This window comes from Hemiscyllium ocellatum, chromosome 7 (assembly GCF_020745735.1).
Source record: "Hemiscyllium ocellatum isolate sHemOce1 chromosome 7, sHemOce1.pat.X.cur, whole genome shotgun sequence".
NCBI classification, from domain to species: Eukaryota; Metazoa; Chordata; class Chondrichthyes; order Orectolobiformes; family Hemiscylliidae; genus Hemiscyllium; species Hemiscyllium ocellatum.
In genome coordinates, this window is record NC_083407.1 from 592,191 (window position 1) to 619,113 (window position 26,923).

Below are 26,923 nucleotides of genomic sequence, written 5' to 3' on the forward strand. Positions count from 1 at the left end.
GGAGGGGAAAGATTTAAGATAACTGGCAAAAAAAGCAAAGGTAACATGAGTGAAAACATTTTCTTGCAGCAAGTGGTTAAGGTATGGAATGCATTGCTTGAGAAGGTGGTGGAGGCAAGGTCATTCTTGGGTAAGGAATTGATAATTACCTGAAAAGAAACAAACTGCTGGGTTACAGGAAATGGTTGTTGGATGGAACTAGCTAAACCCTTATTGCCCAAATGTGCTCAACAAACCTTTTGTGGGTAACTGTGTTACAACTGTCACTGTTGTGTACCCTACACACACATGCGCCTCCTGGATTAGCACATAAAACCCAACTATTTCAATGATGCCCTTCAGAGAAGGGGTATATTCAATAAGCAAACAGACTGACATGTGACTCCAAACCCTGTTTTATATTTTATTCTTAATTATCTTTGAAGTGTTGTGGCAAGTTATCAAGGGTAATCCTAACAGACATTTGTTGAGGTTCTTCTCGTGCCCTTTATGAGTGAGACTGCATTCCCCAGAATTATGCTCACTCTGGACTTTGTTGAGATTGTGTTGCTGGAAAAGCACAGCAGGTCAGGCAGCATCCAAGGAGCAGGAGATTCGACGTTTCGGGCATAAGCCCTTCATCAGGAATCCTGAAGAAGGGCTTATGCCCAAAACGTCGAATCTCCTGTTCCTTGCATGCTGCCTGACCTGCTGCGCTTTTCCAGCAACACATTTTCAGCTCTGATCTCCAGCATCTGCAGTCCTCACTTTCTCCACTTCGTTGAGATTCCCTTATTTCACTCAACTTTCCTTCTTACACCCACCAGATTCAGATCTTGCTCCAAAAGTTGAATGTCCTGCACTCAATTCATTTTCACACCATACTAAGTATGCAGAGATTCAGTAGTGAGGACCTACCGATGCAGACAATGTCCATGAATCCGTACATTCCATAGCAGATCTGGAAGAGTAAGTCTTGCCTCTGCCACTTTGCTGATGGGCTGATTGTTGACCAGATGAGCCAGGAAATGCTTGCAATGAGGAATAAGGAGCCGAGAATTGCAGCTGCAATTTGAACTCTCTCAATCACCGTCAGAGATATTGCCTGCCACTGGAGACGGAGCAGAAAGTGGTCAAACTCTTTAACTCTTTATCATTTGTACAGAGTAATGTCTGTACGTTTGACAGCATAGTTCACAAAACAAACTACTGTAATATCACGCTGCACAATCAAAAATAATATTGTACATTTACATGCACAAGTAATGTGAAATAATTGAGATGTAAGGATGAAGAAAATATGGAAAGAAAGCAGGAAAGATTCATAGCAGTGAACAAAACATCGGCACAATAAGTATTTTCCTAAGGATAATTAAAATGAAAATAGTTCAAGAAAGGAATTTCAGAGGAAGAAAGCAAAGCAGCTGACAGCATGTTTGACAATAATATGGGCCAAGGGAGATGTGTACAGACTTTGGTTGGGAAACAGAACAATGGAGAACTTGTAGAGGGTTTGGAGGGCTGCAGGATGTTACAGAAAACGGGATTTTGAAAGATTTTTTAAAGAGCTGAGAGTTTTCAATTTGATCATTGACTGAAGTTTATTTAGGTCCATGAGCATAATAATGAGGATGAAACTTGATATAGGATAGGGGCACTGAGTTTTTAATGTGGTGAAATTCAGAAAGTGGAATTTAAGAGAGGTATCAGAAGGAACACTAAAATAACCTAAAGATAGCAAAGTATCTCAGCTGAAATAGGCCTCTGGTGCAAAATGGTTTACGCCTGATCCTAATTGCTCTTTAGCAGAAGATGAGCAGCAGTGAAGACAGACAAAGTCTGGAGGTGGATGTAAGACAGTCTTTGTAGTGGAGAGGGTATAGTATTGAAAGCTAATTTCAGGGTCAGCCAGAATGCAAATACTCTCAAACATCTGGTTTGGTTGTTCATTGCTGCAGGAGGGACAGAAACTGATTTGGAGAGATTTGAATATGGGGTGCAGATAAATTGGACAACTGCTTAAAAGGAAAGAAAATATTGAAGAACCTTGGAGAGGAAAGGCTGGTTGCTAATTTATAAGGATGAAGAGATCAAGGCAGTGCTGCAGTGGTAATATCATTGATCTTGCAATCCAGAACCCATGCTGAAGAATAAAAGAACTTGGCAACCATGTGTTCAAAGCCAATTGTTGTGAATACCCTTCTAATGAACTGATGTCCTTTAGGGAAGGAAATCTTCCATCTTTACCTGGTTTGGCCTACATGTGATTCTGGAGCCACAGCAATATGGTTGACTCATTACTGTCTCTGAAATGGACAATGTCCATGAAACCATACATTCCACAGCAGATCTGGAAGAGCAAGTGCCGCTTCTGCCACTTTGCTGATTGTTGACGAGACGATGCGGTAATGATCTGAAATGGCCCTAGCAAGCCACTCAGTTTAAGTGTAGTATGGAGACGGGCAATAATTACTGGCTTTGCAAACAATGATCACATCCTATGAATGAATTTTTAAAAGGTGGGTTTTTTTATGGAGAATTACTAATGCTTAATTTCAAGGGAGGGGATTATACCTGAGGAAGGGGACCCATTACCATCTGCTTCAGCGGAGTGAAGCTGAGCAGTCAAGAATTTAGTAAACATGGAATCAATGGCACTTTAGTGGATGCAATGATTTTAGTGGGGCTAGATTATAGGGGAAAGAGGAGGTTTGAGTTTGGGAGAATGAAAATTATACAGATTAGAGAGATGGCTGAATAGTTGCCCTACATTTTAGACATTATGAAATCTGTGCTCCTCCCAATTTCGGTTGGAAGTGAGGTTTCCATGGAGAAAGAACCAGGTGTCTCCAGAGACAAGAACTTAGCCCTGCAGGATGTTCCTGGAAAACTCAGTGGACTTTGAGAGAAAAAAATTTGATATGTTGGAGACAGGTACAGTTCCATCCTGGAATTCCAAAGATATAGTTGTGCTACTGAGGTCAAAGTTTGAACATGTATATTTAAGCAATTTGGCCAATTTTGTTTTTCAGGTAAGGGACTGGGTTCAAAGGAAAAGGGATAGCGTCAATGGAAGAACAAGGAAGTAGTTGGAGTGGCATTTGTCTGTGATTGAGGCTTTGGCAATAGAAAGCTTTTAGGGGGTTGGGCGTGGGGGGAAGAAGTGCATTGAGGAAACATCAATGATTTAATGTGGAGTGTGTAAGGGTTAGAAATGAACTGGTGACAAGAGAAGGCTTTAGCAAGGGTCAAAGATGGCAAATTGAATTTTGTAAAAAAAATTGGATGATAAAACTATGGACTTTCTATGAGTTCAATGAAAATGAAAATGGAGAGGGAGTAAATTGTTATCACTATTTACAACACCATGAAAGTCACAATGACCCCAATATGCAAAAGTCAGGAAATCAACAAAATAAAGTTCCACCAGTAAACATAGAAAACCAATGGGCATGGGAAATCAGAAGATTGATTGATCAATTGAACCAGTTGGGCCAGTGAGTTCTGAACTGACCATTGTGCAAAATCAAAGAGATAAAAAGTCTCAGTCAATTTATGGGGAACACTTCTGGGAAAGTCCTCTCTGAACAACCAAGAAGGGAAGACACAACTCCTTATACACACATCTCTATCTTAAAAGACTTGGGGAGACATAGCTCCTAAATGTACTGAGCTCTTGACCTCGTTACAACCTTTGCTCAAACAAGGATAAAAGATCTGAATTCTGAAGGTAAGGTAAAGTAACTCCCTTTGACTTTAAAGACGCATTTAACCTTGGTTTCAAGGAGCTCTAGCAGAACTAAAGTCAATAGCTAATAGGGAAAATCTCTCAGCTGGCTGGCACAAAGGAAAATGAAGGTTAGTCATCTCAATGCCAGGACATCTCTACAAGAGTTCCTCAGAGTAGGGTCCTATGCCAAATTATCTTCAACTGCTTTCTCAATACTATCCCTCCATCAGAGGTGGGAATGTTCATGGATGACTGCAAAATGGTCGGAATCATTCATGACTGCTCTGGTATTGAAGCAGTCCATGTCCATGTTCAGCTAAAGTTGGACAGTATTCACTGCTGCACTGAGTGTTGATGATGTTGGCTATCATTGTAAATTAATTTTCTAATCCTAAATTGTGATTTAGCCAGTCACTGTCAAACTCTGAACTGTTGCGGTGTTGCTGTTGGCTTTCTTAAGCTGGTGAACAATTTTTGTGAAAACAATTTATGAAAATAAGCTCAATAAGCTGGATGTTTTTGAGATGGTGGGTAGCTGTCAAATAACTCAGATAACTCAGTATTTAAAATGTGGTTCACTCAGAGAGTATTAGGGGTGTGGAACGACCTGCCTGCAACAGTAGTAGACTCGCTGTCGTTAAAGGCATTTAAATGGTCATTGGACATACATATGGATAATAATGGAACGGTGTAGATTAAATGAGCATTAGACTATGTTCACAGGCCAGTGCAACACCGAGGGCCAAAGGGCCTGTACTGCGCTGTAAAGTTCTATGTTCTACGTTCTATGAGATATGCAAATGCTGGAGATTGGAGTCAAGAGTGTGGTGCTGGAAAAGCACAGCAGGTCAGGCAGCATCCGAGGATAAGGAGAATCAACGTTTTGGACAAAAGCCCTTCATCAGGAATGAATTTAAAATATGGTACCTGGACAAAGTAATTAGGGAGAAACTACTCTTACTGGTGGAAGAATCAAGAGTTATAGGACACAGATTTACCTTGATGGGCAAAAGAAACAATGGCAAAATGAGGAGAAACATTTTCATGCAGTGAGTGGTGTGGTCTGGAAAACACTGTCTGACACTGTGATGGGGTCAGGTTCAATCGAGGCGTTCAAAAGGGAATTAGATTGTTACCTGAAAAGGAACAATGTGCAAGGCTATAGGGAGAAGGCAGGAGAATGATAATGAGTGAGATGCTCATGTAGAGAGTTAGCACAGACATGATTGACTGAATTGTCCCTTTCTGTGCTTTAACAGTTCTGTGATTATGTGAACTAGCTGAGTCAATGTCCTCACTGACAAAAGCTAATTTTCGTGAGAGACAAAAAAACTGCAGATGCTGGAATCCAAAATAGACAAGCAGGAGGCTGGAAGAACACAGCAAGCCAGACAGCATCAGGAGGTAGAGAAGTCAACGTTTCAGGTGTAACCCTTCTTCAGGACTGGGGATGGGTGCGGGGGACCTGGAGGGGTGTCAGGGGCAGGATAGTGAAGTGGGGATAAGTAAAGACAGGTAGAGAGAATGACTCGATTGGTCAATAAGAGGAATGAATCTGGTAGGTGGCTGGGAGGAGTGAAAGGAAGGGAGGGGGCTGGGAAGGGAGGTTATTTGAATATTGAGTCCTCTGGGCTGTAGGTTGCCCAGGCAGAAGATAAGGTGCTGTTCCTCCAATTTGCAGTTTGGTTCTTTCTGGCAATGGAGGAGACCAAGGAAGGTCATGTTGGAAAGGAACTGGGAAGGGGAATTAAAATGGGCAGTGACTGGGAGGTCCAGTCAGCCCCTGCGAGCCTGGCTGAGATGCTTGGCGAACCATTCTGTAAGCTTAAGTTTGGTCTCCCCGACGTGGAGAAGACCATATCGGGAGCATCCGATAAAGTAAGCTAGGTTGGGAGCAAGGCAGGTGAACCTCTGTCTCATCTAGAAAGACTGTTTGGGGCCCTGGATGGGGGTGAGGGGGATGGTGTACCAGCAGGTTTTGCATTTTTGTGTTTACATGAATTCAGAACTGGACATCAAAAAAGCATGGGACAGAAATCCCATTGGGAACAGGAGCAGAACTTCTTCAAGGTAGGCATGCCTAGAAGAGATGTGAAAGTGAGTTAAATACTAAATAAAAACTGAAAGAATTGCAAATGCTGTAAATCAGAAACAAAAACAGAAGTAGCTGGAAAAGCTCAGCAGGTCTGGCAGCATCTATGCAGAGAAATCAAAGCTGGCATTTCTAGTCCGATGACCCTCCCTCAGAACTCTGGGTTCTGAGGAATAGTCACCAGACTCAAAACATTAACTTTGATTTCTCTTCATAGATGCTGCCAGACCTGCTGAGTTTTTCCAGCTACTTCTGTTTTGTTTCTGATTTACAGCATCTGCGGTTCTTTCGGTTTTTATTTAATACACGTGAATTCATTGTTAAAGGAGCATTCAGACTTTTACAATGAGGCAAATCAGTAAGGTGCCAATCCTAGTACAAAAATCCTTCGTCACCTGACATTACTTTCATTAATTTACTATTTCTGAGATCTTGTTCTGCATACATTGGCCATTACAATTCACTGCAATATGATACTGTTTGCAGATGAAGCAGCCTATCATATTTTGACAGACATGAATAGCTGCAGAAGTTCACATCTGTCTCTGCATTATTCTTGGTTTGAACCCTAAGTTCACCATTTTCTTGCCCAGCTGATGTCAGCTGAGTAGACAGAATCTCTCAGAATCCCTAAGTAAGGAGGAAGAAGTCAGCAGGCATTCCAATTTTCAAGCACTGCCCAATGACCTATGTCAGAAATTGCACGTGCACAAGCATTAGCAAAATACAAAATTAAACACAGAGTAAAGCAGAAGTAAAAAAAAAGATGGCACCTGAAGGGGGTTCTTGGCACTAATGGCAATGACATGGTATTTGTAGTAACACAGCTCACAACTCCAGGATCCTCGCTCACTGATCCACTTTATCAGGCAGGGTTGGTGTGTACAACGAACAGATCCGGCACAGCGACATGGACTCAGCAAATCCCCCTAAACAACAATAAGAAAATGAAAGTGTGACTAACAGGACAGCAGCACAGGACATAATAATAACATAATCATTAATGTTACAGAGAGACATATCTCTGAAAGGCTTTTAATTAATTCTCAGGATGTTGTATCACTAGCCAGGCTAGCAATTATTACTTATCCCTAGTTACCCTTGAGAAAGAAGCAGGGAACCTTATTTTTGAACCCCAAAGTCTCTGTGTTGATGATGCTCCTATGGGGTGGTGGAGTGTAGTTCGGGGTAATTATTTCAGGATTTACATCCAGTAACAAGAACAACAGCAACGTAATACCAGATGATGTGTGACTTACAAGTAATGTTTCTATGCATTAGTTACACTTGTTGTCTGAGGTAATGGAGATTATTTATCAAAAAAAACTAAGTGAACTGCTGCAGTTCATCTCACAAATGTTATATACAGCTGCCACTGTGTGTTGTTAACAAGGAAATGAATGTTTAAAGTGATGATTGTGGAAGTGAATAAGCATGCTACATTTTCTTGAAGTCAAGTTTCTTGGATGTTGTTATAATCTCATCGAATGTCATATGGAGGTGTTTAGATTTGCTTTAGTTGGAGATGGTCATTGTCTAGTAATCCAGTGGGGAGAATGATAATAGCATTTATCTTTCCAAACCTGAATTTTGTTAGGCCTTGTTGCATATGTACATGGACTGCTTCAATATCTGAGCAGTTGTGAATGGAATTGTGCACAGTGTAACCATCAGCAAACATTTCAGATCTTATGACATAATTAATTGATTAAAGAAGTGGTCTATGACACTGCCATGAAACATTCCTGCAGCAATGTCCTGGAATTAGGAACAATTTCTCTCTTTACTCAGTATGACTCTATTCAGCTGACAATCTTCTGTCTCATTCCCATTGACTCCAGGTTTGCTAGGACTCCTTGACGTCAATGGCAGTTGCTCTCGCCTCACCTCGAGTTCAGCTCTTTTGTCCATGTTTGGATGAATACAGAAACTTTATTGTTCTGGAGGCTGAGAAGCATACATTGTGAAACATCAGGGAAGGGAAAGTTACCTTTGTTTCAGGAGGTGATGACACCTCTTAGGATAGAATGTTCAATTTGGTCAGTGGTTAGGAACAAGAGAATGTAATTTAAAGTGAGACAGTGAAGGGGGGCCTAGAGGACAGGAGTGCAGGAGTCTTAGCCCTTACAATTGTCCACCAATTTTGAGGTTCCTTCAGCTTGTTTGGAGAGTGGTATGAGCTATGTGGCCACAGCATCCATGGTAAAGGTAGCCATTCAAGTAGATAAGCAAAAAGCAATATAGTGGTAGTAGGGAATAGGAGAAAGTGAGGACTGCAGATGCTAGAGGTCAGAGCTGAAAAATGTGTTGCTGGAAAAGTGCAGCAGGTCAGGCAGCATCCAAGGAGCAGGAGAATCGACGTTTCAGGCATAAGCCCTTCTTCAGGATTCCTGAAGAAGGGCTTATGCCTGAAACGTCGATTCTCCTGTAGTAGGGAATAGTCTAGTTTGTGACTTTGGTTAGGCCTCATTTAGTGTATTGTGTTCATTTCTGGTTGCCACATTACAGGAAGGATGTGGAGGCATTGGAGAGGGTGCAGAAGAGGTTTACCAGGATACTGCTTGGATTAGAGGGTATGAGCTATAAGGAGAGGCTCGAAATACTCGGATGGTTTTTTTTGGAGCAGCAGAGGCTGAGGGGAGAATTGATAGAAATCTATAAAATTATGAGATGCATAGATAGGATTGACAGTTAGAATATTTTTTCCCAGTGTTGAAATGCTTAATACTCAGGTGCATGCATTTAGGGTGAGAGGGGGAAAGTTCAAAGGAGATGTGTGGGGCAGGTATTTTTACACAGAGAGTGGTAGGAGTCTCGAATGTAGAGTAGAGTAGAGTAACTTTATTTATCGTTTCTAACATATACATCTGGTACAATAAAAATGAGGCAGCATTCCTCCAGGACCAAGGTGTATTGGGAACAAACAGACTACAAGAGAGTAGTCATACACAGGGCAACATAAAGTACATGGAAAAGTACAAAACACGCAAGACAGCACAGTAATTCCTAACAAGACAAGATATCAGGCACAGTGGTGGACAAATTACAATGTAACAATGAATGATCATTAATAAACCATTGTTTTAGCAGCAATTCAAAAAGTCATCTGAAAATTGCAAATGGAATAAGACAATAAGACACAGGAGTGGAAGTAAGGCCATTCGGCCCATCGAGTCCACTCTGCCATCAATCATGGCTGTTGGGCATTTCAATGCCATTTATACACACTCTCCCCGTATCCCTTAATTCCTTGCGAGATTAAGAATTTATCAATCTGTGCCTCGAAGACACTTAACATCCCGGCCTCCACTGCGTTCCGTGGCAATGAATTCCACAGGCCCACCACTCTCTGGCTGAGGAAATGTCTTCTCATTTCCATTCTAAATTGACCCCCTCTAATTCTAAGGCTGTGCCCACAGGTCCTAGTATCACCGCCTGAAGGAAACAATTTCCCAGCGTCCACCCTTTCTAAGCCAAGCATTATCTTGTAAGTTTCTATTAGATCTCCCCCAACCTTCTAAACTCTAATGAATACAATCCCAGGATCCTCAGCCATTCATCGTATGTAAGGCCTACCTTCCAGGGATCATCTGTGTGAATCTCTGCTGGACACGCTCCAGTGCCAGTATGTCCTTTCTGAGGTGTGGGGCCCAAAACTGGACAAGATATTCTAATCAGAGCTTTATAAAGTCTTAGTAGCACCTCACTGCTTTTATATTCTAACTCTCTTGAAATAAATGACAACATTACATTTACTTTCTTAACCACAGACTCAACCTGCATGTCAACCTTTACAGAATCCTGTGCTAACACTCCTGGATTCCTTTGTATTTTGGTTTATGAATTTTCTCACCATTTATAAAGATGTCCATGCCTGTGTTCGTTTTTCCAAAGTGAAAGACGTTGCATTTGCTCACATTGAATTTCATCAACCATTTCCTGGACCACTCTCCTAAACTGTCTAAATCTTTCTGCATCCTCCCCACCTCCTCAGTACCACCTGCCAGTCTACCTAACTTTGTCTCATCAACAAACTTTGCTGGAATGCTCCCAGTCCCTTTTTCCAGATCATTTATATGTAAAGTGAACAGCTGTGGCCCCAACACTGAACCCTGCAGGACACCATTTGTCACTAGCTGTCATTCCGAAAAGGAACCTTTTATCTGAACTCTCTATCTTCTGTCAGACAGCTAATCCCCAATCCATGCCAGTAGCTCACCTGGAACACCATGGGCCCTCACCTTACTCAGCAGCCTCCCGTGAGGCACCTTATCAAAGGCCTTTTGGAAGTCTAGGTAGACCACATCCACTGGGATTCCCTGGTCTAACCTACTTGTTACCTCTTCAAAGAATTCCAACAAGTTTGTCAGGTACAGCCTCCCCTTACTAAATCCATACGAACTTTTCTAATTTGATCCTGCACTTCCAAGAATTTAGAAATCTCATCTTAATGATGGATTCTAGAATTTTACGTAAAACCGGAGTTAAGCTAGTTGGCCGATAATTTTACATCTTTTGTCTTGCAATAGGGTGTGATCATACAGTGTTAAGGAGCTTGATGGCTTGGGGGAAGAAACTATTGAAAATGTGTTGCTGGTTAAAGCACAGCAGGTTAGGCAGCATCTCAGGAATAGGGAATTCGACGTTTCGAGCACAAGCCCTATTGCACAGTCTGGCCATGAGAGACTGAATGCTCTGGTATCTTCTGCCAGATGGCAGGAGAGAGAAGAATTTAGATGAAGCGTGTGTGGGGTCGTTCACAATGCTATTAGCTTTGCAGATGCAGTGTGTGATGTAATGTCTGTAATGAAGGGAAGAGAAAGAGAGACCCTGAAATTCTTCTCAGCTGTCGTCACTATCTGTTGTAGTGTCTTACGATCTGAGACGATGCAATTCCCAAACCAGGCAGTGATGCATCAGTTCAGGGTACTCTCAAAGAACCCTGTGTAGAATGTGGTGAGGATGGGGGATGGGAAATGGGCTTTTCTCAAGCTACACAGAAAGTAGAGATGCTGCTGGCTTTTTGGCTATGGAACCAGGTGAGATTCTCTGCCAGGTGGACACCAAGAAATTCCGTGCTCTTCATGACCTCCACGGGGGAGCCATCAATGTCTAGTGGAGAGTGCTCGCTCCATGTCCTCCTGAGGTCAACAACCATTTCTTTCATTTTGTCCACATTCAGAGACAGATCGTTGGCTCTGCACCAGTATGTTAGCTGCTGCACCTCCTCCCTGTATCTGACTCATTGTTCCTGCTAATGAGACCCACTACTATCATGTCTTCAACGAACTTAATAATATCTTTCCAGCAGTGCATCACTGCACAGTCACAAGATGAATAGCAGTAGACTGAGCACACAGCCCTGAGGGGTCCTCGTGCTCAGTGAGATGGTGTTGGAGACGCTGTTCTCAATCTGGACTGACTGAAGTCTCCCAGTCAAGAAGTCCAGAATCCAGTTACAAAGAGAGGTATACAAGCCCAGCAGATTCAGCTTTCCAATCAGACACTGAGGAATGATAGTGTTAAATGCAGAACTGAAGTAAATGAACAGCAATCTAACATAGGTGTCCTTCTTGTCCAGGTCGGTGAGAGACAGATGAAGGGCAGTATTGCAGTTGCGGAAAGGATGTTTGGGGACTCGTCAAGTGAGGTAGTATGGGCTGAGGTTAGAAACAGGAAAGGAGAGGTCACCCTGTTGAGAGTTTTCTATAGGCCTCCGAATAGTTTCAGAGATGTAGAGGAAAGAATAGCAAAGATGATTCTCGATAAGAGTGAGAACGACAGGGTAGTTGTCATGGGGAACTTCAACTTTCCAAATATTGACTGGGAACACTATCGTATGAGTACTATAGATGGGTTAGTTTTTGTCCAGTGTGTGCAGGAGGGCTTCCTGACACAGTATGTAGACAGGCCAACGAGGGGCGAAGCCACATTAGATTTGGTACTAGATAATGAGCACGGCCAGATGTTAGACTTGGAAGTAGGTGAGCACTTTGGTGATAGCGATCACAATTGTGTTATGTTTACTTTAGTGATAGAAAGGGATTGGTGTATACCACTGGGCAAGAGTTACAGCTGGGGGAAAGGCAATTATGATGTGATTAGATAAGATTTAGGAAGCATAGGATGGGGAAGGGGATGGGCACATTAGAAATGTGGAGCTGATTCAAGGAAAAGGTCCCCTAGATAAGTATGTACCTGTCAGGCAGGGAGGAAGCTGTAGAGCATGGGAGCCGTGGTTTACGAAGGAAGTGGAATCTCTGGTCAAGAGGAAGAAGGCTTATGTTAGGATGAGATGTGAAGGCTCAGTTAGAGTGCTTGAGGATTACAAGGGAGCCAGGAAAGACCTAAAGAGAGAGCTCAGAAGAGCCAGGAGGAGACATGAGAAGTTGCTGGCAGATAGGATCAGGGTAAACCCTAAGGCTTTCTATAGGTATAAGGAATAAAAGAATGATGAGAGCAAGATTAGGGCCAATCAAAGATAGTAGTGGGAAGTTGTGTGTGGAGTCAAAGGAGATAGGGGAAGCACTGAATGAATATTTTTCGACAATATTTGCTCTAGAAAATAACAATGTTGTCGAGGAGAATACTGAGATACAGGCTACTAGCCTAGGTGGGATTGAGGTTCACAAGGAATAGGTATTAGATATTTTGCAGAGTGTGAAAATAGAGAAGTCCCCTGGGCCGGATGGGATTTATCCTAGGATCCTCTGGGAAGCCAGGGAGGAGATTGCTGAGCCTTTGGCATTGATCTTTAAATCGTCATTGTCTACAGGAATAGTGCCAGAAGAGGGGAGTAGAGACAATCCCGGAAATTATAGACCAATGAGCCTTACTTCAGTTGTTGGTAAAGTGTTGGAAAATTTTATAAGAGATAGGATTTATAATCATCTGGAAAAAAAAAATTCGATTAGGGATAATCAGCATGGTTTTGTGAAGGGTAGGTCGTGCCTCACAAACCTTGAATTCTTTGAGAAGATAACCAAACAGGTAGATGAGATTAAACTGGTTGATGTGGTATATATGGATTTCAGCAAGGCGTTCGATAATGTTCCCATAGTAGGCTATTGTACAAAATGTGGAGGAATGGGATTGTGGGAGATATAATATTTAACAAGAGACAATAGACAATAGGTGCAGGAGTAGGCTATTCTGGTCTTCAAGCCTGCACCACCATACAGTATGATCATGGCTGATCATCCTTAATCAGTATCCTGTTCCTGCCTTATCTCCATAACCTTGATTCCACTATCCTTGAGACCTCTATCCAACTCTTTCTTAAATGAATCCTGAGACTGGGCCTCCACTAATCTCTGAGGCAGAGCATTCCACATAGCCACCACTCTCTGGGTGAAGAAGTTTCTCCTCATCTCTGTCCTAAATGGTCTACCCCGTATTTTTAAGCTGTGTCCTCTGGTTCGGCACTCACCCATCAGCAAAAGCATTTTTCCTGCCTCCAGAGTGTCCAATCCTTAAATAATCTTATATGTCTCAATCAGATCCCCTCTCGGTCTTCTAAACTCAAGGGTATACAAGCCCAGTCGCTCTAGTCTTTCAGTGTAAGGTAGTCCCGCCATTCCAGGAATTGACCTCGTGAACCTATGCTGCACTCCCTCAATAGCCAGTTTGGATCAGTAGTTGGCTTGCTGAAAGAAGACAGAGGGTGGTGGTTGATGGGAAATGTTCATCCTGGAGTCCAGTTACTAGTGGTGAACCGCAAGGGTCAGTGTTGGGTCAACTGCTGTTCGTCATTTTTATAAACAACGTGGATGAGGGCGTAGAAGGGTGGGTTAGTAAATTACGGCAATAAAGTCGATGGAGTTGTGGAAAGTGACAAAGGATGTTGTAGGTTACAGAGAGACATACATAAGCTGCAGAGCTGGGCTGAGAGGTGGCAAATGCTTTGCCTGCAACGGTAGTTGATTCACCAACTTTAAGCTCATTTAGGTCGTCATTGGACAAGTATATGGACGTACATGGAATAATGTAGGTTAGATGGGCTTCAGGTTGGTATGGTTGGTCGGCGCAATATCGAGGGCTGATCGGCCTGTACTGCACTGTAATGTTCTATGTTCCCCATGGTAAACTAATGGTGAAAGTGAAGTCACATGGTGTGCAGGCTGTTCTAGCAGGTGAATAAAGAACTGGTTGATCAACACGAGACAGAAAGTAGTAGTTGAAGGGAGTTTCTCAAAATGGAGAAAGGTGACCAGTGGTGTTCCACAGGGGTCAGTGTTGGGGCCACTGTTGTTTGTAATATACATAAATGAGCTGGAAGAGGGCACTGTTGGTATGATCAGCAAGTTTGCAGATGACACGAAGATTGGTAGAGTAGCAGAAAGCATAAGGGACTGTCAGAGAATACAGAAGAATATAGAGAGACTGGAGAGTTGGGCGGAAAAGTGGCAGATGGCTTTCAGTCCAGTCAAATGTGAGGTGATGCATTTAGATAAGACTAAGTCTAGAGCGGATTATACAATGAACGGAAGAGCCTTGAGAAAAGTTGATGGGCAGAGAGATCTGGGAGTGCAGGTCCATGTTAAACTGAAGGTTGCTGCACAGGTGGATAGAGTGGTCAAGAAGGCATATGGTATGCTTTCCTTCATTGGACAGGGTATTGAGTATAAGAGCTGGCAGGTCATGTTAAAATTGTACAAGAAATTGGTTCAGCCGCATTTAGAATACTGTGTACAGTTCTGGTCGCCACATTACCCAAAGGATGTGGACGCTTTGGAGAGGGTGCAGTGAAGGTTTACGAGGATGTTGCCTGGTATGGAAGGTGCTAGCTATGAAGAGAGGTTGAGTAGGTTACTTTTATTTTCATTAGAAAAAAGGAGATTGAGAGTGGACCTGATTACGGTTTACAAAATGATGAAGGGAATAGACAGGGTGGATAGAGACAAGCTTTTTCCCAGGGTGAAGGATTCAATAATGAGAGGTCACACTTTCAAGGTGAGAGGTGGAAAGTTTAAGGGGGATACACATGGCAAGTACTTCACACAGAGGGTGGTGGGCATTTGGAACGCGTTGCCAGCAGAGGTGGTAGAGGCAGGCATGGTAGATTAATTTAAGATGTGTCTGGACAGATGCATGAGTAGGTGGGGAGCAGAGGGATACAGATGCTTAGGAATTGGGCGACAGGTTTAGACAGTACATTTGGATCGGCTCAGGCTTGGAGGGCCGAAGGGCCTGTTCCTGGGCTGTAAATTTTCTTTGTTCTCCAGACCATTACTATTCCTGAGTATATGAGGGTGATGTAAAGGAGGTTTACTTTTCGTTAATTACCAGCCATTATTGCTGCTTACCTAACAGTTTAGTTTAGACTTACAGTGTGGAAACAGGCCCTTCGGCCCAACAAGTCCTCACCGACCCGCCGAAGCGCAACCCACCCATACCCCTACATTTACCCCTTACCTAACACTATGGGCAATTTAGCATGGCAAATTTACCTGACCCACACATCTTTGGACCGTGGGAGGAAACCGGAGCACCCGGAGGAAACCCACGCAGACACGGGGAGAACGTGCAAACTCCACACAGTCAGTCGCCTGAGTTGGGAATTGAACCCAGGTCCCTGGCGCTGTGAGGCAGCAGTGCTAACCACTGTGCCACCGTGCCGCCCTAAGAGTTGCAACTCTTCAGTCTTGAACATGGGTTTTTAATTATAAAAAAGTGAGTTCTAACTTTTTCTCCAAGAGAATGATTTATCTAAGAGCTTTATACATGGTTTCAAATCCTAATGCAGGGAAGGGTGGCCCGACCATGACCAACAGGAAATTAGTGATAGTATTAGATCCAAAGAAAGATTTTCCAAATTGGGCAAAAAGGCAGCAATCATGAACATTAGAAGCAGTTGAGACTTTCAGCAAAGGAAGACAAAGGAATAGATTAAGAAAGGGAAAATAGAGTATATCTTTGCAGGGAAAGTGATTGTAAAAGTTTCCATCAGTGTGTGAAAAGAAAAAGATTAGCGAAGACAAATGTAAGTCCCTTACAGTCAAAAACAGGGGAGGTTATAATGGGGAGTGAAGAGATGGCAGACCAAGCAAGTACACGTTTTGGGCCTGTCTCCACAAAGGAGGAGAAAAAATAACATCCTAGAATTGTTAGGGAACACATGGTCTAGTGAGAGAGAGAAACTGAAGGAAATCAGTATTAGTAGGGAAATGGGGTAGGGAAATTAACAGGATTAATGGCTAATTAAATTACCAGGGCCCAATAACCTACATCCCAAGATTCTTAAGGAAGTGGCCGAAGAAATATTGGTTGCATTACTGGTCATCTTCCAAGATTCCACAGATTCTGGAACATTTCCTTTCGATTGGAGGGTCCTTCAACATGGTCATTACATGCCTCTACCCTTAGCAAAAATGGATGGCCATTTCAAAAATGTGTTTTCAGGAAAAAACATGAGTCTAGCATCAATTTATCTTTGTTCATTCCTTAGATACAGCTTATACAGTGTATTGCCATCTTTCTCTTAAATTCTTAACGTATATCATCATTTGTGCATTCTGGGAAATGTGTCTGTTCTCATTATCTTTATTTATAATCCAACACTGGACAATAAAAAAGATGTGAGGTTTACAAGGACAGTTAGGGAAGGATAAAACCCTGGTCTACCCAGTGACACCCTCATCCCACGAACAACTAAAAAGGCATAATTCCAGGGCATCTGTCAGCTTTTAGCTCTGTTAATAGATTGTGGATTTTCACTCATGATTGTGACTGTTCAAAATTCTTCCCTTCCTTTTGCCTCTAGATTATTTTTACTCTTTTTGTTAGATTAGATTAGACTTACAGTGTGGAAACAGGCCCTTCGGCCCAACAAGTCCACACCGACCCGCCAAAGCGCAACCCACCCATACCCCTACATTTACCCCTTACCTAACACTGTGGGCAATTTAGCATGGCCAATTCACCTGACCCGCACATCTTTGGACTGTGGGAGGAAACCGGAGCACCCGGAGGAAACCCACGCAGACACGGGGCGAACGTGCAAACTCCACACAGTCAGTCGCCTGAGTCAGGAATTGAACCCGGGTCTCAGGCGCTGTGAGGCAGCAGTGCTAACCACTGACATTCTACTATGAAGTCAGAAATAAAATACTCGTCAAAGGCTTTACGTCTGCTTCTTTCCTGTTATGATGACTATAGGGGGCGTAATTTTGAGGTGAAAGGCAGGAAGTTTAGAGGGTATTTTTCGACCAGAGGTTAATGGGAATCTGGTTTGCAAAGCCTGGAATAGCAGTTGAGGCAGGAAATCTTGCAACCTTTAAAAATACTTGGATGAGTACCTGAAGTACCACAACATTCAGGCCTACAGGCAAAAGTGAGGACTGCAGATGCTGGAGGTCAGAGTCAAGATTAGAGTGGTGCTGGAAAAGCACAGGTCAGACAGCATCCGAGGAGCAAGAAAATTGATGTTTTGGGCAGAAGCCCTTCAGGAACGAGGTCTATAGGCCTAGTGCAGGAAAGTGGGACTAGTATAAATAGTAGTATATTTTTGGTGGTACAGGCTTGATGGGCTGAAAGTCCTCCTCTGCACTGTTTGATTCTATGATTCTATGATCAGTTCTCCACTCTTACCTCTGACTATTGAGGGAGTGCAGCGTAGGTTCACGAAGTCAATTCCTAGAATGGCGGGACTACCTTATGCTGAAAGACGGGAGCGACTGGGCTTGTATACCCTTGAGTTTAGAAGACTGAGAGGGGATCTGATTGAGACATATACGATTATTAAAGGATTGGACACTCTGGAGGCAGGAAACATATTTCTGCTGATGGGTGAGTGCCGAACCAGAGGACACAGCTTAAAAATACGGGGTAGACCATTTAGGACAGAGATGAGAAACTTCTTCACCCAGAGAGTGGTGGCTGTGTGGAATGCTCTGCCCCAGAGGGCAGTGGAGGCCCAGTCTCAGGATTCATTTAAGAAAGAGTTGGATAGAGCTCTCAAGGATAGTGGAATCAAAGGTTATGGAGATAAGGCAGGAACAGGATACTGATTAAGGATGATCAGCCATGATCTTATTGAATGGTAGTGCAGGCTCGAAGGGCAGAATGGCCTACTCCTGCACCTATTGTCTATTGTCTAGTGGGAAGGATCAAAACTCACCTGAGCAGCTATCTTTATTTTCATTTAATTATGGAAGTTTTTATTGTCTGGTTTTATATTTATTATTCATTTTCTCTCACACACCACATGATCTTCAGTTTAGCCATAGAGTCATAGAGATTTACAGTATGAAAACAGACCCTTCGGCCCAACTCATCCATGCCAACCAGATATCCCAACCCAATCTAGTCCCACTTGCCAGCACCTGGTCCATATCCCTCCAAACCCTTCCTATTCATAAAACCAATCCAAATGCCTCTTAAATGTTGCAATTGTACCAGCCTCCACCACATCCTCTGGCAGCTCATTCCATACACGTACCACCCTCTGTGTGAAAAAGTTGCCCCTTAGGTCTCTTTTATATCTTTCCCCTCTCACCCTAAACCTATGCCCTCCAACTCTGGACTCCCCAACTTTGTCTATTTATCCTATCCATCCCCCTCATGATTTTATAGACCTATATAAGGTAACCCCTCAGCCCCAGCTTATTCAACCTCTCCCTGGCAACTTCCTTGTCATCTTTCACATTTCACAACATTGTTCCAATCGGAAGGAGATCAGAATTGCATGCAATATTTCAAAAGTGGCCTAACCAATGTTCTGAATTCTGGATTAGTGGTGCTGGAAGAGCACAGCAGTTCAGGCAGCGAAATCAACGTTTCAGGCAAAAGCCCTTCATCAGGAATAAAGGCAGTGAGCCTGAAGCGTGGAGAGATAAGCTAGAGGAGGTGGGGATGGGGAGAAAGTAGCATAGAGTACAATGGGTGAGTGGGGGAGGGAATGAAGGTGATCGGTCAGGGAGGAGAGGGTGGAGTGGATAGGTGGAAAAGGATGCCTGCCTTGAAGAAGTTTTCCTCCTCTCTCTACAAAAATCTCAGGGAGTCCCTCTCCCACTGCAATTCCCAGGTCATTTTCTCTGCCCTGAAACTCTTCAACCATGTCATGAAACAAACTCGGTACCACAGCCACATTTGCTCCCTCAGTGCCTGCCTCCGTAACCAACTCATCCCACACGGACTCCAGCCCACCTTTAAACCAGCAGAGTTCGGACCCGAACAGGACAAACAGTACAGACTACAGATTCAAAAACACCAGCAACAGTTCTCCTTCAGGATCTTCCCCTCCATGCTCGCAGCAATGCGCCGGCACCTAACCTCTCCACAGTCAGCCCTGCCTCAGCTGAGGGCCACACTCTCTCAGAATCGCAAAGGACCCACTCTGTACTACATCCTCAGGAGAATTCATACTCTCAACACAGTATTTCAATTCCATCTCAAACATCTAAAACTGTAAGTACAACAAACTTTTATCTACCCACCTCCATAACCAGCGCTCCTCAAACATTCAGAAGATTCCCCTGGCCTCGGAAACGACTCAGACGCCATTAGCCATGCGGCTGAGGCAGCTACCACCCCCTCACTGATTGATGATGTCACTTCCGCCCTCATCATGGCCACTCCCACAACCACTTCCACCCCTCACATCATCACTGATGCCACACGCTCAATGACTTCTGCCACCCCTACTGCCGTGGTCACCACCACTTCCACCCCCACCAGCGCCACTCATCTGCATTCTGCTGACACGCCCCCCACAGACCCCACTGTCACTATCCCCACTCCCCAGAACCCCGAGGGGAACACTATCCCTGCTCATGACTCCACCCCCATTCCCCCCACCATCACACCCACTCCAGTTACTGGCTCTGATCCCACTCCCAGCTCCACACATACACCAGATCCCAGCCCTGCCAAGTTTTCACCATCCCTCCAGACCTCCCCCTCACTGAGGACGAACGATCAGTCCTCAGCAAAGGACTCACCTTCATCCCCCTCCGTCCACGCATCAATGAATTTAATACACACCATGACGTCGAACAATTCTCCCGTCGCCTCCGCCTCCGAGCTTACTTTCACAATCAGGACTCCCGCCCACCTTCCGAGGACCCCTTCGCCCACCTCCAACACACTGCATCCACCTGGACACCCCGCGCTGGCCTAGTACCTGCCCTCGACCTCTTCATTTCCAACTGCCGCCAGGACATTAACCGCCTCAACCTGTCTACCCCCCCTCCCCCACTCCAACCTCTCACCCTCACAACGTGCAGCCCTCCACTCCCTCTGCTCCAATCCTGACCTCACCATTAAGCCAGCAGATAAAGGGGGTGCAGTGGTAATCTGACGCACTGACTTCTACACAGCTGAAGCCAAATGCCAACTCAAGGACACCTCTTCCTACTGCCCCCGCGACCACGACCCCATCCCCCATCACCAAACCATCATCTCCCAGACCATACAGAACCTCATCACCTCAGGAGATTTCCCACCCACAGCTTCCAACCTCATAGTCCGGGAACCCCACACTGCCCGGTTCTACCTCCTTCCCAAGATCCACAAGCCTGACCACCCTGGCCGACCCATTGTCTCAGCATGCTCCTGCCCCACTGAACTCATCTCTACCTACCTCGACACTGTCCTATCCCCCCTAATCCAGGAACTCCCCACATACGTTTGAGACACCACCCACGCCCTCCACCTCCTCCAAGACTTCCGTTTCCCCGGCCCCCAACGCCTCATCTTCACCATGGATATCCAATCCCTCTACACCTCCATCCGCCATGACCAGGGCTTCCAAGCCCTCCGTTTGTTCCTCTCCAGACATCCCCAACAGTACCCTTCCACCGACACTCTCATTTGTTTGGCCGAACTAGTCCTCACCTGAACAATTTCTCCTTTGAATCCTCCCACTTCCTCCAGACCAAAGTGGTAGCCATGGGCACACGTATGGGCCCCAGCTATGCTTGTCTCTTTGTTGGCTACGTAGAACAGTTGATCTTCCATAATTACACCGGCACCACTCCCCACCTCTTCCTCTGTTACATTGATGACTGCATTGGCGCCACCTCGTGCTCCCGCGAGGAGGTTGAGCAATTCGTCAACTTCACCAACACATTCCACCCTGACCTTATATTTACCTGGACCATCTCTGACACCTCCCTCCCCTTCCTGGACCTCTCCATCTCCATTAATGACAACTGACTTGACACTGACATTTTTTACAAACCCACTGACTCCCACAGCTACCTGGATTACACCTCTTCCCACCCGAACTCTTGCAAAAATGCCATCCCATATTCCCAATTCCTCCGCCTCCACCGTATCTGCTCCCAGGAGGACCAGTTCCACCATAGAACACACCAGATGGCCTCCTTCTTTAGAGACCGCAATTTCCCTTCCCATGTGGTTAAAGATGCCCTCCAACGCATCTCGTCCACATCCCGCACCTCCGCCCTCAGACTCCACCCCTCCAACCGTAACAAGGACAAAATGCCCCTGGTGCTCACCTTCCACCCTACAAACCTTCGCATAAACCAAATCATCCACCGACATTTCTGCCACCTCTAAAAAGACCCCACCACCAGGGATATATTGCCCTCCCCACTCCTTTCCGCCTTCTGCAAAGACCCGTTCCCTCCGTGACTACTTGGTCAGGTCCACGCCCCCCAACAACCCACCCTCCCATCCTGGCACTTTCCCCTGCCACCGCAGGAACTGTAAAACCTGTGCCCACACCTCCTCCCTCACCTCTATCCAAGTCCCTAAAGGAGCCTTCCACATCCATCAAAGTTTTACCTTCTCATCCACTAATATCATTTATTGTATCCGTTGCTCCCAATGCAGTCTCCTCTACATTGGGGAGACTGGGTGCTTCCTAGCAGAGCGTTTTAGGGAACATCTCAGGGACACCCGCACCGTTCAACCACACCGCCCTGTGGCCCAACATTTCAACTCCCCCTCCCACTCTGCCGAGGACATGGAGGTACTGGGCCTCCTTCACCGCCGCTCCCTCACCACCAGATGCCTGGAGGAAGAACGCCTCATCTTCCGCCTCGGAACACTTCAATCCCAGGGCATCAATGTGGACTTCAACAGTTTCCTCATTTCCCCTTCCCCCACCTCACTCTAGTTCCAAACTTCCAGCTCAGCACTGGCCCCATGACTTGTCCGGACTTGTCCTCCCTGCCTATCTCCTTTTCCACCTATCCACTCCACCCTCTCCTCCCTGATCTATCACCTTCATCCCCTCCCCCACTCACCCATTGTACTCTATGCTACTCTCTCCCCACCCCTACCCTCCTCTAGCTTATCTCTCCACGCTTCAGGCTCTCTGCCTTTATTCCTGATGAAGGGCTTTTGCCCGAAACATTGATTTCGCTGCTCCTCAGATGCTGCCTGAACTGCTGTGCTCTTCCAGCACCACTGATCCAGAATCTGGTTTCCAGCATCTGCAGTCATTGTTTTTACCTAACCAATGTCCTGTACAGCCGCAACATGACCTCCCAACTCCTGTACTCAATACTCTGACCAATAAAGGAAAGCATACCAAACACCTTCTTCACTATCCAATCTACCTTACGGGAATCCAAAGGCATTTTACTCATACATGAGGAATAAGAAATTGATCAGGGAGAAGGTAGAACTGGTCAGGGATAGCATAGAGCACCTGTGCGTGGAGTCTAAGCTGATAGGGAAAGCCCGAAAGGATTTTTTTGCTTTAGTTTTCTCTTAGGAAAGGGACCTTGTTATGAATGAGAACTTTGAGGAGCTGGGAAATAGGCTTGAATAGATCAAGATTGGTGATGTTGATGTGCTGGAAATTTTGGAAAACATTAAGATTGAGAAGCCCCCAGGGCCAGACCAGATTTATCCTAAGTTGCTCTTTGACTCTATAACTTTGCTCCGGGAAGCAAGAAAGAAGGTTGCTAAGCCTCTGGTGAAGATCTTTGCTTCCTCACTCTCCACAGGAGTCGTACTGGAGGACTGGAGGGAGGCGAATATTGTTCCTCTTTTCAAGAAGGGGAATTGGGAAATCCCTGGCAATTACAGACCAGTCAGTCTTACGTCTGTGGTCAGCAAAGTTGTGGAAAGAATTCTGAGGGATAGGATTTATGACTATTTGGCAAAGCATAGTGTGATTAAAGGCAGTCAGCATGGCTTTGTGAGGGGCAGGTCATGCCTCACAAATCTTATTGAGTTCTATAAAGAGGTGACGAGACAGGTCGACGAAGGTCAAGTATTAGATGTGGTGTTGTGGACTTCAGCAAGTCATTTGATAAGGTTCCCCATGGTAGACTCATTCATAAGGTCAGGAGGTATGGGATACAGGAAGATTTGGCTATCTGGATTCAGAATTGGTTGGCTGGCAGAAGGCAGAGAATGGTTGTAGATGGAAAGTATTCTGCCTGGAGGTCAATGTTGAGCGGTGTACCGCAGGGCTCTGTTCTTGGGCCTCTGGTCTTTGTCGTTTTTATAAGTGACTTGGATGAGGAGGTTGATGGGTGGGTTAGTAAATTTGCAGATGACACAAAGGTTGGAGGTGCTGTCGATAGTGTAGAGGGCTACTGCAGGCTGCAGCACAATATAGACAGGATTCAGAGCTGGGCTGAGAAATGGCAGATGGAGTTCAACCTGGATAAATGTGAAGTAATGCATTTTGGAAGGTTGTATTTGAATGCTGAATATAGAATTAAAGACAGGATTTTTGGCAGTGTACATTCCTCTTCACTATGAAACCATCTGTAATTTTCTTGGCTAGCCATGGAATGCTGCTTCATTCTCATAGAGTCTTCTTTCTCAATGAGAATTACTAGACATGTGCTGCCACTAGTTCTCTACCATCTTACTTTTTAACGAATTTTTCAGTTCACTTCAACCAACTCTGTCTTCAGTTTTACTTACTTAACTTAAAGAAGAGAAAGTGAGAACTACAGTTGCACTGTCAGTTGAAAAATGTGGTGCTGGAAAAGCACAGCAGGTCAAGCAGCATCAAATGAGCAGGAGAGCTGATGTTTCAAGCATAAGCCCTTCATCAGCCGCACTTTTCGACTTAGTTAACTTAAGTCACAAAGAGGGGGAGTGGTTGCAGCTTGCAGAGGCCAAGACTGTCAAGAGGTAGTCAGTGCTGAGTGGGATTGTGGAGTGGAGTTGGGGGGATCAAGGATTGGAAGGGGAACCCAAGGGAGAACTCAGTATAGAATCATGTGCTTGGAGAAGTGAAATAGGAAAGGTCTGTTGTCCACAGCGTGGGGTCTAAGGTGAGGATAGTCAGTCAAGGACAGGAAATTAGGGGCCTAAATGGCAGTGTCACCATCAAAGAGTGCCAACCATCAGCTGAGCCAGTACAATGAGACCTCTGACTAAACTAGTCTCAACAAATAACAGATGCAGACGATGAAATGGAATTTCAAAACTGGCTTGCAAATAGGAGGCAAAGAGTAAAGGTGAAGAGTTGTTTTTGTGATCGGAAATTTGTGATGATAGCAGTGAACTACAGGAATCAATGCTGTTTATGTATATTAACAACGTGGATGTGAATATAGAAGGGATAATTAGCAAGTTTACAAGATGACACAAAAACTGTTGGTGTTGTTGACAGTGAGGAAGATGGTGTCAGGTTGCAGTTTGATATTGATCAGCTGGGAAATTAGGCAGAGCAATGGCAGATGGAATTTTATTCTGAAAAGTGTGAGGTGATACATTTTAGGAGGCCTAATAAGAGAAGGATTTACACATAAAGTCAAATACATTAGGGACATTTAAGCAACTCTTGGATAGGCACATGGATGATGGTAAAATGAAGGCCATGTAGGTTAGTTTGATCTTAGAGTAGGATAAAAGGTCGGAACAAACATTGAGGGTTGAAGGGACTGTACTGTGCTGAACTGTTCCATGTTCTGTGTTCTATAAATGGTAAGTCCCTAGGTCCCTAAGAACAATGGAATATTGGTGTACAAGTCCATAAATCTCTGAAGATGTTAACACATATAGACAAGATGATGAAGATGGCATAGGGGATGCTTGCCTTCATTAGCTGCGGTGTAGAAATTAGGAGCAAGGTAGTTTAGTTACAACTTTATAAAACATTGGTTAGGCCACAGATGGAACGGTGTGTGTAGTTTTGGCTGCCATGCTATCAGAAGAATGTGATTATGCTGGAGAGGATGAAGAGGAGATTCACCAGGATGTTGTCTGGGATGTAAAGTCTCAGCTATGAGGAGAGACTGTTTTCCTTGGAGCAGAGGAGGCTGAGGGGGGAGTCTTATTGGGGTATGCAACATTCTAAGCAGCAGAGACAGAGTAGATAGTAAGACATTTGTCCCCATGACAGACACATCTAAGACTGACAGAGTGGTGGAGGCAGGTACTCTCACGACATTTAAGAGGCACTTGGACATGCATTTAAATACAAGGTCATAGTAGGCAATGGACCAAGTGCAGATAAATGGGATTAGTGTAGTTTGGAATTTGTTGGTTGGTACAGACATGGTGGACCAAAGGGCATATTGTGCTTTTTTTAAAATTCATTCGTGGGGATATGGGTGTCACTAGCCAGACTAGCATTTATTATCCCCAATTATCCAGAAGGCAGTTAAGTGTCAGCCATATTGTTGTGCGTCTGGAGTCACATGTAGGCCAGACCAGGTAAGGATAGCAGTTTCCTTCCCAAAAGGATATTGGTAAGTGATGCTATCATTCCCACCCCTACCACCTCCACTGGCAAAGCATTTCAGGTACCCACGAACCTCTGCATAAAGAGCTTTCTATGTACAGGGGAACCCTGATTATCCGAATGAGATGAGCGGGCACTATTTTATTCGGATAAGTGGGGCTCCCTGTTCAGGAGATGAGCAGCAGCACAGCGAGTGCGAGCCCTGCTGGCCCCCCTCCAAACCTCATCCAACACTGCCCGCTGCCAAACCCATCCAACACTGCCCCTTGCCTGCACCCCCCCCCATTCAACCCTGCGCCCCCTCTCCAGGGCAGCCAGACTGGACACCCACAACAAGACTGCTGGTGCTGCTACTGTCTTTTGGGTGGTGAGTCTCCAAATAGGATGCGCACACACACACCTTTTTACTGCAACGTTTTGAGAGGTTCCACTTTGGCCCTGTGCAGGATAATGTTAGAGAGATTATCTGGGGAAGTGGGGGGTGAGGGGTGGTTAGGGTACACGCCTGTGTAGAACTCCAGGGAAAGTGTGGGAAGAGAGAGAGAGAGAGAGAGAGAGAGAGGGTGGGAGGTTAGAGACAGTCCTGTGCTCCCCATCAGTCCAGAACTGTTCTCTTTAAATCACTGTAAACAAAAGACGTGATCACTGTTGGGCACACGTCTTTGATGTAATGTTTCAATCGGGACACCAAGATCTCCTTCAGATAATCCGATTTTCAGATATTTGGATAGTGGAGGCTCTCCTGTATATTTCCCCTAAACATTTCCCCTCTCACTTTGAACTCATGAGTCCTCCTAGTAATTGAGGCCTCCACTCTGCGAAAAAGTTTCTTGCTATCCACCTTTCATGATTTTGTAGGCCTCAATCAGGTCTCCCTCAAACGTCTTCTTTCCAATGAAAATATTCCTAATCTACTCAACTTCTCCTCATGGGTGGCACCCTCCATACCAGATAACATTCTGGTGAACCTTCTCTGCACCCTCTCCAAAGCATCCACATCTTTGTGGTAATGTAGCAACCAGAACTGTATGCAGTATTCCAAATGTGGCCAAACCAAAGTCCTATACAACTTTTGGATGTAGGTTTGCTCGCTAAGCTGAAAGGTTCATTTCCAGACGTCTCATTACCTTACTAGGTAACATCTTCAGTAGACCTCAGGTGAAGCAATGCTGAAATTTCCTGCTTTCTATTTATATGTTTGGATTTCTTTGGGTTGGTGATAACATTTCCCATGGTGATGTTATTTCCTGTGGTTCTGGTTGGAATTTGTGTACGAGAATTCCTAGAAGCATGGCATTCCAACCAGAACCCTATCAACAAACACACTGAGTTAGATCCCATCTACCACCCCTGAGAAAAGGAATAGGAAGTGATGTCACCATAGTCCTCCATAGTGCCCTCCTTTAGCATGACTGTGGTATATTCTTTGAGCAGTAATGCAACTCCTCCACCCTTTTTTCCTCCATCTCTATCCTGCCAGAAGCATCAATATCCT

The 26,923-nt window shown here is 44.7% G+C and overlaps 1 protein-coding gene across 1 annotated transcript in view; it reads right to left on the minus strand.

Moving 5' to 3' along the window:
• LOC132817298 (E3 ubiquitin-protein ligase MARCHF4-like) overlaps positions 1–26,923 on the minus strand; it is a 212,673-nt gene that overhangs the window by 155,890 nt on the left and 29,860 nt on the right. The window contains exons 2-3 of the mRNA XM_060827709.1: positions 6,575–6,730; positions 898–1,090 (exon numbers count right to left, since the gene is read on the minus strand). Of these exons, the coding sequence (XP_060683692.1) occupies positions 898–1,090; positions 6,575–6,730 (349 nt within the window). The remainder of the gene's footprint in view (positions 1–897; positions 1,091–6,574; positions 6,731–26,923) is intronic.